The 16437-nt window shown below is 37.6% G+C and overlaps 3 protein-coding genes across 3 annotated transcripts; 1 reads left to right on the top strand and 2 right to left on the bottom strand.

The window, feature by feature from the left end:
• Positions 1–14: 14 nt before the first annotated feature.
• On the bottom strand, positions 15–4114 carry LOC108812432 (protein GLUTELIN PRECURSOR ACCUMULATION 3). The gene is made up of 16 exons (XM_018584689.2): positions 3924–4114; positions 3749–3846; positions 3246–3384; positions 3124–3152; positions 2950–3046; positions 2826–2881; positions 2630–2737; positions 2487–2543; positions 2265–2356; positions 2090–2174; positions 1764–1919; positions 1361–1443; positions 1089–1262; positions 897–1012; positions 451–535; positions 15–329 (listed from the first exon to the last, which is right to left on the bottom strand). Exons 1-16 carry the CDS (start codon positions 3983–3985, stop codon positions 273–275), a joined length of 1494 nt encoding a protein of 497 aa, XP_018440191.2. The 5' UTR covers positions 3986–4114; the 3' UTR covers positions 15–272.
• A 3003-nt stretch (positions 4115–7117) lies between these two features.
• LOC108812979 (1,4-alpha-glucan-branching enzyme 2-1, chloroplastic/amyloplastic) lies at positions 7118–12626 on the top strand. The gene is made up of 18 exons (XM_018585389.2): positions 7118–7315; positions 7494–7600; positions 8077–8300; positions 8512–8610; positions 8765–8807; positions 8956–9015; positions 9192–9272; positions 9626–9742; positions 9870–9953; positions 10089–10210; positions 10316–10435; positions 10550–10679; positions 10798–10908; positions 11046–11174; positions 11255–11358; positions 11432–11576; positions 11684–12241; positions 12310–12626. Exons 1-18 carry the CDS (start codon positions 7177–7179, stop codon positions 12442–12444), a joined length of 2508 nt encoding a protein of 835 aa, XP_018440891.2. The 5' UTR covers positions 7118–7176; the 3' UTR covers positions 12445–12626.
• On the bottom strand, positions 12601–15375 carry LOC108812980 (growth-regulating factor 3). The gene is made up of 4 exons (XM_018585390.2): positions 14975–15375; positions 14686–14877; positions 13973–14318; positions 12601–13173 (listed from the first exon to the last, which is right to left on the bottom strand). Exons 1-4 carry the CDS (start codon positions 15180–15182, stop codon positions 12765–12767), a joined length of 1155 nt encoding a protein of 384 aa, XP_018440892.2. The 5' UTR covers positions 15183–15375; the 3' UTR covers positions 12601–12764.
• Positions 15376–16437: the final 1062 nt, after the last annotated feature.

The raw sequence follows: 16437 nt of genomic DNA on the forward strand, positions 1-16437 counted from the left end.
AAGGCCAAACAAGATTAGAAAAAAAGAGATATGAATTAAGTAGAGATAATGGAAATCTTACACATGGGTATATTTTTTTGACCTTGACTAAAAAAAAAGTTGTACATATCTTGTTGTCTATATAAGAGGTATGATTCTCTTGAGACATTTTAGCTTTGTTGTTTGGAATGGTAATGCTGATAGCAATCATGGTGATCTTCTTGGCAGCTACTTGATGAGCTTATAAGGGGTTTTGTCTTCTCCTTGTGAGTTTCATGGTAAAGCTCCTCAAATCAGATTAGAAGGGTTTTGTATTCTTCCAGCAACTTGGGAATGTCATCCATCCGCAACTGAGAATAGCAAAATGTAAACTTCATATGTCAGAGAGCATGTGCGGAAAGCCTGATGTTTGATTGATTGGTGTCAAATGTTCAAGAGAGCTAATAGCATGAGAAAAGTATGTAGTATTACCTCGGAAGAACTTTTGATGTGATAAAACGTAAAGGTCTTCTTTCCGGGGAAGCCAAAATCTGCAGATGTTAAGCTGTTCTGTGCTCTGAGACACACCCGCCAAAACAACGAAAACAAACATATGTCAAGGAAAGGAAGCAGGTGTGAGAGTTCGTAACATGTAATAGTTTTCAGAGGGATACAAAACAATGCATTGACATGACAATTAACTTTTATGTGAGGATTTCACAACATTAAGAAATGGATCAGTTTTGGCAATTCTAGGATTAACGAGTCTCAAGGGCTTCAAGACAAAAAAATGGTAATCCATATTATTAACTCTATGTGAATCCTAAGCTTATCTAAGTTATTTCAATGTCATGTGATGATTCCAAGCGCAATAAAGGAAGAACCATTTTGATAAACAAGAGCTGAGTTTGAAAGACTTGGCATGGATGAGAACTCACGTGTATTTTCTGGTCACCAGTCGCTGATAATCTCGAAGCAAAGAATCAAGCTCTTTTAATTGCAAAGTCTCTGGAGTGGACTCTTTCCAATGTTGACGAAGTGCTTCAGCTGCCATCTATTCATTGAGAAGCATTATCAGTACAAGAATAACACATTCACACATCCTGAAATAGACAAGAGGAAAAATTCACCTGAACCATGGAGGATCGATTATCAACTACTTCTCCCTCAATCAATCTGGTTCCTAACTCAACGAACTCTTGATCTTCTGACTCCTCGAGGATTTGAAGGCGTAACCCTGATGAAACAGAGATTCCCATTTTCTTTTGCAAGTCAGCGATAGTGGATCCCTCTTTTCCCCTTTCCTGATGTGACCAGACTCTTGGTGTTAAAACAAGTTGAAAAGCTAATTTAACTGCATTGGCGAGAAGCAAAGAAGATCATAAGCAGGAACTCCAGATACCGTATCCAAATCTCTCTCTGACTCTTTAGTCTCAGGAGGATTTTTAAGTTGAGGTACAGAAGACCTCTTGGCTATCGGATCATCTGAGAAAAGAGAAAAAGAGATAGGGTGACCATGAGGTAGTGATGGAAGTGTAGAAGATTTTAGTTAGATCCCTATCAGCTTGCTAAATAGTTCACCAAATTTAATCAGATGCGGTAGAACTTCACAACTTTCAATACGAACTTGATAAAGAAAATAGAGGTAGCTAGAAATTGAAGTGTCTCTAATTGCCTACAATCTGAGTACCAACAGCAAGATTAGTTCGTCTGAAGACTTTCCAACGATAAGTAACTGATGATGCGTGTACAGAGAATGATAGCTAAGTTGGAGTAAGACAGCAGTACAAATAAGAGTAAGATACCTTCAGGAACCAGCCACCAAAGATCACCAAAGGTTGATTTTCCATCAAAACCACCAATTAAAAGATGACGAGCTCCAATACTAGTCATGGTATGGTAAGCTCGAGGAGGAGGAGGCTCATCATTGCTTATTGGTAAGCGCTTCCACTGAGCAGTTACTAGAATGTGAAAATAGAAAATTCAGTAACGACGCCCTAGAAAACAATGCTCAGACAAAAAATGATAAATTGCATCACAGTATATCATCTCACTAGATTGTTCTATTGTAAATTACTGAGGTGGATTTTTTGGATTTGGAGTGATTCTTTAGCAGAAGAGAAGAATCTACCTCTGTCCAAAATTATAGTGTCATTATAATAGACATCATAACGACTCAGCCATCCACCAGTTCCATGTCCCCCAAATAACAGAAGCTTCATACAGAAAATTAATGATGCGAGTGATGTATTTCACGCGAAGATATCCCTACACAAAAGAGCAAACAGGTGCTGAAAAAGACATACATAATGTCCTCCGGATGTGACAGTGTGACCACATCGAGAGGATGGTGCTTGGCCAGGAAGCTTGAGTTGTGTCCATCCAGGTGTTTCACGCTCTTTCTTGCACAACAAATAAAACCCCACAATAAGATCAGCAAACAGAACATAAGAAAGAAAGACATCTGAAGAGAATACTCCTCCACATAATTCAATGTAATTTCTCAAGAAATGTAAGTAAGGATGAACCTTCATCTATTAGACCCTTCAAAGCCCACAGATCACCCATGATAGGGCCACCACCACCTGTCAAAGATAACCATGTCACACACCATAGTCTCAGTTTAGTTGTTATCAGCTCAAGCAAAACAAAGATTTTGGTTCTGGTATACCTCTGCCACCAAAAACAAGTAAACGTTTCTCAACCATGGTGGCTGTATGACCACATCTAGGAGGTGGCAACGACCCCGAAACCGTCAGCTCCATCCATTCGAGGGACACTAATGGATACCAAGAAAGTTGACAATAATCAGAAACTTAGAAAAGTTCATTATAAAACTGACGTAGAGGAGAGATATAAGGTTTTACTTGTATCCATAACATATACATCTGACAGCCATTTTTTACCGTCCCAGCCGCCACACCTACCAATAATCATAGGTTAAGCCAATGCATGCAACAAGCTGGTGAACGTCTAAATTATGAAACTCACAAGACAATTTTCTGGTTGCCAATAGCAGCGGCAGCAGAAAAATCACGAGGCGTAGGCAAGTCGCCAAAGCTGGTTAGCTCAGACCACTGCCATATATCTGCAGAAAAATTGATAGCAGCGTCAATCAAAGAAGTGCCAAAGCAGAGAATAAAAAAAACTCCGAGGCACACTTACCTGTATCTAGAACCCAGAAGTCACCCAACCTGAAATAGATTTATTTATAGAAATATAAGCTATTCCGGTGAAAATAGAATGTAAAAACACTTATAACTAGAAAAATATAAGGTAGTGCGCACCTCTTGCCACCAGAACGTCCACCAAAGATGAACATATGACAATCAATAGTGATGGCAACATGAAAGGCGCGAGGTGTAGGACCAACTTTTCCTTCAGAAACGCTGCCAGTACATTCTGGCTCAAACCAGAGTTTGTTTTCTAGTCGACAGGACAAAAGAAGAAGCAATCATAAGACGGCCAATTATCACATGATTAAAAAAAGCTGGAAGAAACTAATCTCACGGATACTTAAAACAAGGGCCAAGCGAAGTAAGAAAGAGAGTAGTATCCTATATTGAATCTAATGAATCTCATGGTGAAGTTTTCAGTTTTCTCTAGTCTTTTGCAAAAAGTAACTATCTTTGATGAAGCATCAGCCTAACTGAGCTTAGCAGACAATAAACTACCAGAAACACTAGTCTTTCATTACAAGCGAAGCAAGACAGTAACTCAACAGAAGAAAAAAAAAAATCTTGTTTTAATCAATAATCCTAAGCTGAAGTAATGATTGGTGATTGATTACCAATGTCATAAACGATTATGTCGTTGAGGAACTTCTTGTCGACGAGACCGCCGAACACCACGACCATGGATTTTCCGACATTGACAGCCGTATGTCCACTGAGTGATGAAGAATAAAATCATGAAGCTGAAATTAAAATGCGAAAATTGAATCGAGAAGAAGTAATTAATTTTACCTCCTAGGCTGTGGAGGAGTTCCGGTGAAATCGGAAGAGGAAGCTCGAACCCAGTGATGCATACTTACGGTCGCGATTGATGTCTGAAAACGCACGGATCACCTGCGTTTTTGGATTCGCTTCAAGTAGTACACTTCTTCTCCTCTTAATTAGAGTCAAAACAAAATTTTGCAGAGATCGAAAGGAGGACTCTTTTGTTTGGTCTGATATTATAATCCAGACCGAGTTCATTATAAACCGGTTTGGTAGTCAAAGACTAATCTAACCGGTTTATCCCGTTATTTTAAAAATTGGAAAACTCAGGTTCGGTCCGGTATGGGCTCTATCATTAAGTTACTGTGTTTGATTGTATATTTATGTTTAGTTTCAAGTGGGTGCTGTGTGTATCAGTTTTCAATCAAAAGTGCTGATCGCTTAAGTAGTGAAAATTGGATATGTAATAGCCAACCAGGTCCGACTATACTAATCAACGGAGACATCAAATAAGTTATCGTTAAAGTTCAACATACAAAATATATTTTGGGACCTAGGCGAAGCTTAGACATTAGTAAGTTATTGATTTATTTTATATATTTTATACATTTATATAGCTTATTTTAAATTTTTAAGTTTAATTATAAACTTATTGTGATGAATTATCAAAATTAGATATACAAAGCATAAGAAACTAGACAAATTTGTAGATTTGAAATATATTATTGACTAATTTAACATATTTAGATAAATTTAGATCGATTTAAACCGTATTTAACCAATTTAGAGCAGTTTAAACCAATTTGAATAGTACAAATCAGTATAAATCGGATTTTAAAAAAATTGTTTCGGATAGGACCGAATTACAGCCTAGATGGGGGGGGGGGGGTAGGCGCCGTAGGCGCCGCCTAAACCGATTTTTAGAACCTTAATTGTAAATTTCAGAATCCTTGAGATGACTGCTTCCACAAGCTGCTGTCTGAGTCCAAAACCCAAAATGAATCTAGCTTTTTTATTATTTTTACTTATCATCATATCAAGTGCATTACCGCCATGTGCTACGAGTCTGGATCTGGTAGTAGTATGAGCATTAATAGTAAACGTGGAAGTAGTAAGGACTTTGATAAACTTAATAACATTCTCAACATTCTCTTCTTCGGCTTTTTATAAACATAATTCTCTCATAATGTCATGCATTTGACAATACTCCCATCTGCAAGTCAAATCATTTTTTTACTGCAATAACTATATTTCTCCCTACTAGCTCGTTTATGTATTCTTTTCCAATTTTCCTAGTGGTAGCTTCATCGCAACTTGACGTTATTCCTCATGCTTTCCAGAGATAATACAATCTCGTCACTTGTATCTTGTAATCTTCAAGGTAATGAGCTAGGTAGCGGAAGCAATGCTTTAACTGTATTGGCAAATCTTCATAGCTCATAGACAATACTCGGTAAACCGAATCTTGATTGTTGTCGTCTATGCGAACTATCTGATTTTGAATATTGTCATCTATTCTTTTCCATTCTTCAACCATGTTTTTATTAGTTTGAAATAATATGTGGCTAATCTAAACAAGAATTTTGATAAAAAATCCGTAAGAGATTTATGCTTTTTGGCTTAAGGATTCATGTGATTCAACATTAGCGATTTTAAATTAAAATTAAAATTGTTTTACTGGCTCTGTAAAATTCTCACTAAACTAAAATTAAAACTAAAACTACAATATGTGAATTTACAAATATATTTTATGTTATGTGTTGTAATCGGATTTAAGTACTTATGAAGTTGTGGTCTGTTTGCCCAAAAAAAAATGAAGTTGTGGTCTTTAATTGATTTAAATTTCTCAAAACTTGTATATTGTAAGTTTGAACTTTGTAGTAGGTTTACTTAGTGGTCTATAGTGAACCCTTTGATAATCCAAATTAATATGGATGTTAATAGAATTGATCTTTAACGAACTCAACACGGTCAATATTTGTGCACAAAAAGTGGTCAACTAGACATGGATAAATGGACCTAAGTCACCCTAAATAACAATTTTAATAAAAACAAATGTACTTGTTATCTCTTTTATTATATCCTATTTTTCATTTTTCCATACATCATCCATGACAGATAAATATTTAGATGTTTCTAACAAGTGAAAAATTTTAGCCTCAGGTGTACTCAAGTCTCCGGAATCTCCAGAATCTGCATGTCCTTCTATCAAATCTCCGGAATCCGCATGTCCTTCTTCCTCGGTCTCTCTGGAATCTCTTCTCTAATTCCTCATCCCAAAGATTGGTAAAAATTACTAACCAACTTACATAATCATCAAGTGTGTTTTAGATCTTACTTTTTGTTATGATCAAAAGTGTTTTAGAGCTACCTAACTTTTATGTTTTGTGTTTCTTATGTCATATGGTGGAGATGATATTACTAGGCAAGTGGCTGGACATTGTATGGAAGCATTCGATAGTGCAGAACACTGGTCTCGTAGACACGGGTTTAAAAATGTTGCTCAAAGATGGATCCAGGTTCGAATATGACTTCTTACCAGTTGTAGCTGCGGTCCACATCGCGTGGATACTGTTGTTTGTATCAAGCTCCTCAATTTCCAGAAGAAGGTGAAGAACCTGCGATTTAGATAGAGTTGAAAATCTTTATAGAATTGTGTTGAAGGTTGTTGTTGTATTCATGTAAATTTTCCAATCTATGACCGTTTTATTATTTTGTTATCATTTGGCAAGTAACAATAAATATATAACACCAACAATAAATATATAACACCAACAATAAACATCTTGGTATATGCTAATATTCTCTAGTGATTCTCATGGGATATTTGTGAAACGTTTTGGACTCATCCCCTAACAACTGAAGAGAAAACTTTTTTTCAGTTACGAGTCTGAATCTGACAAGTGACAACACAAAGTTATTTACAAAATCTTTATCTTCTCTTCTTTTATTTTTTGGATCTCTAATATTATTTATTTCCTGAATATTATTTATGGTAAAAAGATGCAATTATTGAGAAACTGAGTGAGAGCTACTTTCTTTTTGTGGATACATATGAAGAAGACGGACGAGAAACGCTTGATGGGGGACCCACTGAAATATCTGACATCACTACACGTGGCGAGCTACGCTCCGTCCCTAATGAACTCCGTGCGATATTTATTTTATTTTATTTTTAATTAATTAATTAATATATATTTCCTTATTTAGATTTTATTTCCTTTTAAGCTTTTCTCTTGGCTTCCTCTCACACTCTCTCTTCTCCCAAGAGTTCTGTGCAATGGTTTACACGATTTCAGGCGTACGTCTCCCTCACCTCGCATCCATCAAGAAGAAGTCGTCTCTCCCGAGTTTCAACGACGATCGGAGAACCAACGCCGTCACCTTCTCTCTGAGGAAAGACACTCGTTCCTCCTCTGGTACTCCATCCATTCTCTTCTTTCCTTATGGCACACCTTTGGTGATTTTCATGGAGTCAAATGTGTGGATTTTCGTGTTTTTTTTTGTTCTGTGATTTGGTGCGTGATTACATGAGATTAGCTTCCTTTTTTTTTTAAAAAAAAAATTGAATTTGATTCTGCTAATGTGTCTTTGTAGGGAAGATCTTTGGTCGGAAGCCATCCTATGATTCTGAATCTTCTTCCCTAGCTACAACTGCGTCTGACAAAGTAGAACCTCAGGAAACTGTCTCTGAACTAACTCAGGTTTGTTGCTTTTGTCTGTCTACTTGGTTTTGTAACTATGTACTTGTGTGGTTTATGTGTACTTGTGTTATCCTTCTTGTTTTTTTTTTTTTGTAATAAACCATTCATGATCGCGTGAAGATTCTGATTTTACTGTGGGTGATGACATTTTAGTAAGAGAACATTTCTCCTGGATCTGATGTTACTGTCTTTGGTCCTGGTTCTCCTGGATCATTAAATATCATCAATCAATCCTGTGTGGTTCAGACTGCTAGTTATTGTGTATGATATCACATATGAATCTATATGTATTCAACCAAAAAACGAACTTGGAGGAACTTTCCTGCTCCATTACGTATTCATCTGTTACATTATTCAAGAATCTCTCTTCAAAATGTGTGTTGACTCTTGGATGATATTCTTCTTCAGTGCTTCACTTACATAGTTTCTTGCATTTACATGCTCATGATAGATCATCTCTTCCCTTTTATTATTAGGTACATGACGATGTAGCACAGCAAGTTGAGACAAAGGGAGAAGAACGAACTTCTGCACTTTCAACGTCTGGAGGCCAGAGTAATAAAGCAGATATTGCAAGTATGTCAGAGTCTCTCGACCAAGAAGTTTTACAGAGGAAGAGGATCCCACCTCCTGGAGATGGGAAGAAAATATATGAGATTGATCCTATGTTGAAGAGTTATGATGGTCATCTTGATTATCGGTAATCATTCTATTATATACGTTTACTTGTTTTCAAAGGGTAAAAGTCTCTCTCATTGTTTTCTTCATCAAACTATTAAACTCTGGATTTGGTTTTCATGGACGGGACATGGTTTCATGTCATTTCTTGATATTGTTCCTTCTCCTAGCTTAAAATCTTGTGTGTTCTATTCTTTGGTATATATTCTAATTACACAGTGTGCCATCTCCAGATATGGACAGTACAGAAAACTGCGTGATCAAATCGACAAGAATGAAGGTGGACTAGAGGCATTTTCTCGCGGTTATGAAATATTTGGTTTCACTCGAAGGTAGTCATCGATTTAATATATTCAAGTGCCGTTTCAATAGCTTTAATAAATTATATTGTTACGGTTTCAGCCCTTCAGTCACGGTAGAAGTTTAGTAAATACTCTACAGATAGTTGGTATTGCAGTTGCTAATTATTATTCACTCCTTTGCTAGCGCCACTGGTATCACTTACCGGGAATGGGCACCAGGAGCTAAGGTCTGTTTTTTTATCTCTATTCTCAACCTAGTAGAATTGGTTTCTTTTTGTTCTGTCATTAGAGTTTAAGAATTTGTTTCTTTTTGTTCTGTCATTAGAGTTTAAGAATTTTTCCTAACAAGTTGGTTGGCTGATTTTTCCTTCCCAGGCAGCATCACTGATTGGAGATTTTAATAATTGGAATTCTAAAGCTGATGTCATGATTCGGGTATGCTGTTACTCTCTGTTACGGAATTTTTTTTTTTTGTAACTTCCATTTAAGCTGATAGTTAAGCTAGTAAATAAATTTTACTACAAAGTACAAAATTTACTTTGCTCTGTTATCATTCTGTCCCTTTATGGAATGTTGATCTAAGACAATCTTTTCACTGAAATTTTGAGCAGAACGAGTATGGTGTGTGGGAAATATTTCTGCCGAATAATGCTGATGGCTCACCAGCAATTCCCCATGGCTCCCGCGTGAAGGTAAAATGATAATAGTTTTCAAGTCAATGCTCAGATGTATAACACTTTTGACCATTACAACTTACTGCTGCTGCACATTTATTTGTGGAAATCCACATCCGTTTCCTCATTTATTTGCAGTTGTTAGAAAATATAGAAAGAAACATGTTATTTACAACAGACAACTCCAACAGCTTATAATTTAATTTAAGTTTTAGAGATGATTTGTAGTGCATTTCCAATGATCTCATGCGATATATTATTACTGGAAGAGAATTAATACTGTGCTACATGTATCCTTTTGGAATAGCAGACAAAGTTTTCACCTTTATAACTCTTTCTTATAACTTCTGTTTTATATTATGCGTTGGTAGATTCGCATGGATACCCCATCTGGAATTAAAGACTCAATTCCAGCTTGGATCAAGTACTCTGTTCAGGCACCAGGGGAGATCCCATACGATGGAGTATACTATGACCCTGCTGAGGAGGTACAAACCAGTACTCATTTTACCTGGTTTCCAGCACTAACGATGTCTTTATGTGGTTTGATATATTTCTCGTTTCTTTCTGGTCCTGTGATTTCGCTAAGCCCTAAAGAGTACTCCATTGTTTCAGGACAAATATGTATTCAAACATCCTCGTCCAAGGAAGCCCACATCACTGCGTATATATGAATCACATGTTGGAATGAGTAGTACGGTCCGTTCTTTTCCTCTTTTCTTGGAATGATAATCACTACAATAAGTAGTATAATATTTGAGAGTTCTTTTTCGTTTCAGTTCAGTTCAATTTTGACAATATGGTAATAAGCAATGTAATTCTTTTTATCTGCAGGAACCAATGATAAACACATATGCCAACTTTAGAGATGATGTACTTCCCCGTATAAAAAAGCTAGGCTATAATGCAGTTCAGATAATGGCCATTCAAGAGCATTCCTACTATGCCAGCTTTGGGTATCTTCCTTTATATTTATTTGCCTAACATCCAACGCATTCCTGTCCTGTTACCTTTTTGTTCAGCTGATGAATGAGAATGTGACTTCGCTACGTGCAATGCAGGTATCATGTGACAAACTTTTTCGCTCCTAGCAGCCGCTTTGGAACACCTGATGACCTTAAATCTTTGATAGACAAAGCTCATGAACTGGGTTTGGTTGTTCTGATGGATATTGTGCACAGGTATTGGCCTCCCTTTAACACTTTCCAGAATCACATCTTACATCAGATAGTTAGTGGAATTAATTTAAAATGAACTTTTTCATGGATAATCACCATTGTCTTAAATTAAACCAGCCATGCATCAAAAAACACACTGGATGGTCTGAACATGTTTGATGGCACTGATGGTCAGTATTTCCACTCTGGAGAGCGTGGTTACCATTGGATGTGGGATTCTCGTCTTTTCAATTACGGAAGCTGGGAGGTATATCCCTCTCTAGATTGATACTGAAATATTGATATGAATTATTTTTTTCAGTGTTACCACCATGTTGGTAGATACGTCTGTCTCTGTATTAATTTATTTTCCTTGTCAATTTAAGGTGCTTCGGTATCTTCTGTCCAACGCGAGATGGTGGCTGGAAGAATACAAGTTCGACGGGTTCAGATTTGATGGCGTGACTTCCATGATGTACACTCATCATGGACTACAGGTGATACTCTTGCATGGGACTAACTTTTTGTTAGGCCAATATGTAATAGTAAATATCCTTTACATCAGTGTGGTACTAATATACTGATGCCAAATGTATGGCTTTCTGGAAGCTAACGACATTCTTGTTTGTGATAGGTGGAATTTACTGGGAATTACAATGAGTACTTTGGATATTCTACTGATGTTGACGCTGTGGTCTATCTAATGCTGGTGAACGATATGATTCATGGGCTATACCCTGAGGCTATTGTTGTCGGAGAAGATGTAAGTCTTACGCACCTACGTTTAGTGTGAAAAGTAAATTATCACCTCTCTTGCGTTCTCTGAATTTGGTTTCGTTACAGGTTAGCGGGATGCCAGCTTTTTGCATTCCTGTCCAAGACGGTGGTGTGGGTTTTGACTACCGTCTGCACATGGCAGTGGCTGATAAATGGATTGAGCTTCTCAAGTATGTCCTCATGAAGACTTTCAATAAGAATAAATCAAACTGAACTGACTCCGTGTGTTGTGATATTCTGTAGGAAGAGAGACGAGGACTGGCAGGTTGGTGATATAGTTTTCACGCTTACCAACAGAAGGTGGGGCGAAAAGTGCGTCGTATATGCGGAAAGTCATGATCAAGCCCTTGTTGGAGACAAAACTATTGCTTTCTGGCTGATGGACAAGGTACTAATAAGACTCGGCAAACAATCATAACTAACATCTTACTGTCTCGGAACTCTTCAAGGCATGTTGTATTTAGCTAGATCTTTTTCTTTTGCATGAATCTGTAGGACATGTATGATTTCATGGCGGTGGACAAACAGGCCACTCCACGTGTAGACCGCGGGATAGCCTTACACAAAATGATACGCCTCATCACGATGGGACTAGGTGGAGAAGGATACCTCAATTTCATGGGAAACGAATTTGGACACCCTGAATGGATCGACTTCCCAAGGACTGACCAGCACCTTCCTGACGGCAGAGTCATCCCCGGGAACAACGCTAGTTATGATAAATGCCGGCGTAGGTTCGATCTTGGAGATGCAGAGTATCTTAGGTACCACGGACTACAAGAGTTTGATAGAGCAATGCAACATCTCGAGGAGAAGTATGGTTTCATGACTTCAGAGCATCAGTACATATCCCGCAAGGATGAAGGAGACAGAGTCATTGTATTTGAGAGAGGTAACTTGGTCTTTGTCTTCAACTTTCACTGGACCAACAGCTACTCTGACTACCGTATCGGTTGCTCTGTTCCGGGGAAGTACAAGATCGTTTTGGACTCGGATGATTCTTTGTTCGGTGGCTTCAGTCGCCTAGATGACTCCGCTGAGTTCTTCACCTCCGTAAGCCCATCAACTAAACAAGATTGTTTTTTTTTCAATAAAAAAGAAACTGACAGTTCGCTATGCAGGATGGAAAGTACGACGACAGGCCTTGCTCCCTCATGGTGTACGCACCGTGCAGAACTGCTGTAGTTTATGCTGCAGTAGATGGTAACGAAGATTCTTCTCTGGTACCCATAGGCCTTGTTCCAGAGGATGTTTAGGAGCAAGAGAAGAACGTCTTGAGTTGCCTACTGTAAGCTTCTTTGTACTACGAAGATTTACTTCTTATCTCCTCCTTTAGTTTCAATTGCAGCATTGTAATAACTTTTAAAAGTAGTTTATATATACTTGGTGATATGAACACTTGCTTAGTTCCGAAAAGATAAATATTTGTTGAGGAAAATCTGCAGAGAACTGTAACAGATACAGAGAACCGCTTTAAGAAAAAGGAAGATGACAACAAAAGCCTTCTCTGTTCATAAAGCGAATATTTGAATTTAAAAAAAAAACAGTAGAAAATACTGCAATGTTATGTTGGTTATTACACTGTTCTCCAGAGCTGATGGAGAACACTGGTTGGGGAAGATGATGATGAAGATCTCAAGGCTTCGGCCAATGGTCCGCCCATGTTGTGGTGGTTGGGAAGTGACCCTCCACCGCTCCACCAGCTCATGTTTTGCTGGTCCCTCCTATTGTTGTTACTCCTAGCTTCCTCCTCTTCGTTGCCTGTAGACAGCTTTAGAGAGACGTCCGAGGAAGAGTTTACGGGCATGGAGATGGAGAGACATGTGGTTGAGTTCATGGGGCTTGAACTACTGTCGGCTTCAGAACGAGGCCAGTCGTCAAAGAAGTGCCTCAAAGTGTGTCCTCCGTCTGAGCTGTTGTTGCCAAATCCATTATGGGACTCGTATGGCCTCTTATGGTTGTTGCTTCCTTGCTTCAGCTCTGAACTGTTAACAGAAATCACATCTCATAATTTGAGTCACTGTAGGTGAAAGCAATTAACCCCATATAGAAAAACATAGTACAAAACAAAATCTAGTCAAAAGTGATTCCACAACTAGCTTAACAACAACACAGTTTGTAACTTACAGGATTAGGCTTTGAAGCACCTTTTTAATGCATGTATTAACAATTGATATTAGAATATTATTATATCATGTGATGTGTGTGGATGGGGGAGGTGGGTGCAGAAGAATCTAAAAGCTTTAACTCCTCTGCAAGATATGAGACATTTATGGGTCAGCTTTCACTAAGGTCCTACCATTTCACCCATTCTGTATCTAATTCTCTCTCTCTTCTATTTTCTCTGTTTGAAAAGTCTCACACCTTAGTGAGCTTAAAGAAAAGATTCTATCAAATCCATGTTACCATTATCTCTCTCAATAGTAGATAGTTTTTCTTCACAAAGAAAATAAACAAATAACCCTGAAAATGATAAGGATGTGTCTCTCAATTTCAAACATTACCCCTCTCTGCACAACATTGCTTAGCATACAAACCACACCAAGTTGTATAACGTGCATCATCATTAGTTTCATAGTTGTCAAATATAAGAATTGCTATAAGGTGAACATTCAATTGAAGATTTTGGATAAACGTTGCCTCATTATATCGTTCAAAAACAAATGTCTCAAGTCATAACCAAAATCTTATTGGCTTAAAACTAAAGAAAGAAAAGGTCAACGTGTTTACTGCTTTGACCAACAAGACCAACAGACAAAGAAAAACACAGTGTCTTTTCATTACCTTTGACTAAGGTTGAGAAGTTGAGATGAAGAACTGGAAGAAGAGCCAGAGAAGAAGAAACAAGAAGATTCTCCTTGACCCACTTCCTCACCACCACCGCCAAAAGCAAACAAAGATGCTTTTGCAGCGGGTGCGGAAGCGGGAGCAATGGAAGTGGTGGTGGTGGTGGTGGTGGCATTGACGGTAGGAGTTTCCACAGGCTTTCTTGAACGGTTGCGGCCACGGTGCATGTGGCGCTCGCAGTACTTGTGGCCAGGAAAGACGTCCCTTGAACACCTCCACTTCTTACCATCCGTTCTCCTGCATCTCCCTGGCTCAGGATCCATCGCCCCCTTTCCCATATACCCTATGTTTTTTTCCAGTTTATATCACAGTTCAGCATCAAGAACAGAGATCCTATCAACTATCATGATGTTAAGATCTCCAATAAAGGCAGTTGAGTATTTTAAACTAGATTAGACAAAAGCATTGAACCCATAATCACATACTTCTTCAAGATTTGCAAAAAACAAGTAATACTAAATCCAAACTCTGGATCTTGGGAACACAACTTCAACAACAAGCACAGAGCACATGCATCCCCATTTATAAAATAGATTAAACTTTTTCTTCAAAACAAAGAGAAGTTATTATTTAACAATAAAAAAAAGCATATTCTCTTGATGAAATGAAACCAAGAAAGGGGAGAGAGAGAGAGAGAGAGAGAGACTCACAAGCAGGCTGGTAGTGAGGGAGGTGGTGAAGAGGGTGGTGAAGAAAGTAGGAAGGAGGTAGATGGAGAAGACTTTTCTTGATCGGTAAAAGGAGTTCTTGTGGAATAGCAGCTCCAGCCATCATGTACCTGTAGATCAGTGCCTGTAGTTCAAGCTCTTGCCACTGTGCCCAGCTAAAGAAGCTCCCTATCTCTACACCCACACACAAAAACAAAGACAAAATCAACAACACACATATATATATATATGCTGAGTGAACAGTCCATCTCTGAGTTTCAGAAAGACTCACTGGGGAACCTGGAAGAAGAATCATGAGACAGAGAGGATAGTTTAGAAGAGGTAGGCTCAGAGGAAAAGAGTGGGAGAGCAGTAGAAGTTGCAGTATGGGATTGAATCTGATCAAAGACATGTTTTGGTATCTTAGCTGCAGAAGGTTGGTCTTCTGACTCTGTCTGCTGCTGCTGCTGGCTTCTCCATTGTTTCAGTTGCAAATCCATTGGAGAGAGAGAGAACCTTTTTGTTTTGTTTTCAGGGTCTTGTTTTTATAACAATGGGTGGGAACAAGAGCATGTTCGGGTTGTGAAGAGCAAAAGAAGAAAAGAACAACTTTTTGCCCTCTTAGAAAATAGCTTTGTTTTTTTTTGCAGTCAGAGAAAGAGAGAGAGAGATAAGGCAGAGAAGGGGAAAGAGTTGAGACAAGACAGAAGGAAACTGTACAGTAAAAACTTTAGTATAAATTGGGTTCATAAATCTTTCATTAGTCTCAAGATTATTAAAAAGCATGGTTTTTGTATTAATATCAATAATATACTACTAATAAAAAGTCAGGAAACCCAGAAAGAACACTCTCTGCAAGATGAAGATGGATAGATAATAACCTGGAGTTTTTCTGTCTTAGCTGCATTGGAAATGTCACTTGCATATTATCTCCATTTAATAATTAATTAGCTCTTCCTTTTAATTAGTTTATTCAGAAAACATAAAGCCTGCTGCTGCGAGAAGATTAGTGACAAAATAATAGAGTCCTTATTATTTAGAAATCTGATACAGAGAAGTGATACGTTTAGAAGATTTATTTAATGAGTGAGCGTTACGTCCTGATATAGTTTGCATTTGGTGACAAAGCGAACACTAGTTTAAATTTGAGTTAGTAAAGTTCGTTAAATTCTTATTTAATCATACGGTAACTGAAATGTACTTTCCACTCTCTCTCCTTTCTCTGTGTTTGACCTTCGAATTGTGTACTGTCGTCCATATCTTCTATTCTATCTACGGACTACGCTCTAGACTGTAACATTATTTCAGTGGAATTGGTTGACACAGTTAGTGGAGTCTGCTGAAAATTCTAAAACACACACAATTTTATACTCCCTCCGTTTCATAATACTTGATGTTTTAGAAGGATAATTTTGTTTCAAATTAGTTGAAGTTTTGAAATTTTAAGGTTACTTTAATTTTATTGGAAACTGTTCAACCAATTAGATTTCACATTCTTTTTTATTATTAGTTAATTGATTTTAAAATTATATCTTTAAAATATTTTTTATTAAAAAATACAATTTTCTTAATCTTTGTGCACTACGGTAAAACATCAACTATTATAAAACGGAAGGAGTAAAAAATAATTGCTTGATGGGTGGAGCTAAACTATTGACCAATGGGTTATAAACAAAGTTGTCGAGAACCTATAACAATCTCTTTTATCGGAATGGAGATCACAAAAACAATCACATAATTATTGATAAAGTTAAC

This window comes from Raphanus sativus, chromosome 6, assembly GCF_000801105.2.
Source record: "Raphanus sativus cultivar WK10039 chromosome 6, ASM80110v3, whole genome shotgun sequence".
NCBI classification, from domain to species: Eukaryota; Viridiplantae; Streptophyta; class Magnoliopsida; order Brassicales; family Brassicaceae; genus Raphanus; species Raphanus sativus.

Bases quoted from the DNA above. Each gene is read 5' to 3' on its own strand.
- LOC108812432 (XM_018584689.2), bottom strand. From the start codon at position 3,985: ATGCATCACTGGGTTCGAGCTTCCTCTTCCGATTTCACCGGAACTCCT. The intron at 2,544-2,629 runs GTATACCAGAAC...TATCTTTGACAG, and splicing joins ACTTGTTTTTGGTGGCAGAG to GTGGTGGTGGCCCTATCATG. The intron at 1,444-1,763 runs GTATCTTACTCT...CTCTTTTCTCAG, and splicing joins TTGGTGGCTGGTTCCTGAAG to ATGATCCGATAGCCAAGAGG.
- LOC108812979 (XM_018585389.2), top strand. From the start codon at position 7,177: ATGGTTTACACGATTTCAGGCGTACGTCTCCCTCACCTCGCATCCATC. The intron at 11,577-11,683 runs GTACTAATAAGA...ATGAATCTGTAG, and splicing joins CTTTCTGGCTGATGGACAAG to GACATGTATGATTTCATGGC. The intron at 12,242-12,309 runs GTAAGCCCATCA...TTCGCTATGCAG, and splicing joins CCGCTGAGTTCTTCACCTCC to GATGGAAAGTACGACGACAG.
- LOC108812980 (XM_018585390.2), bottom strand. From the start codon at position 15,182: ATGGATTTGCAACTGAAACAATGGAGAAGCCAGCAGCAGCAGCAGACA. The intron at 14,319-14,685 runs GTGAGTCTCTCT...AAAAAAACATAG, and splicing joins CCCTCACTACCAGCCTGCTT to GGTATATGGGAAAGGGGGCG. The intron at 13,174-13,972 runs GTAATGAAAAGA...TTCTGTTAACAG, and splicing joins CTTCTCAACCTTAGTCAAAG to TTCAGAGCTGAAGCAAGGAA.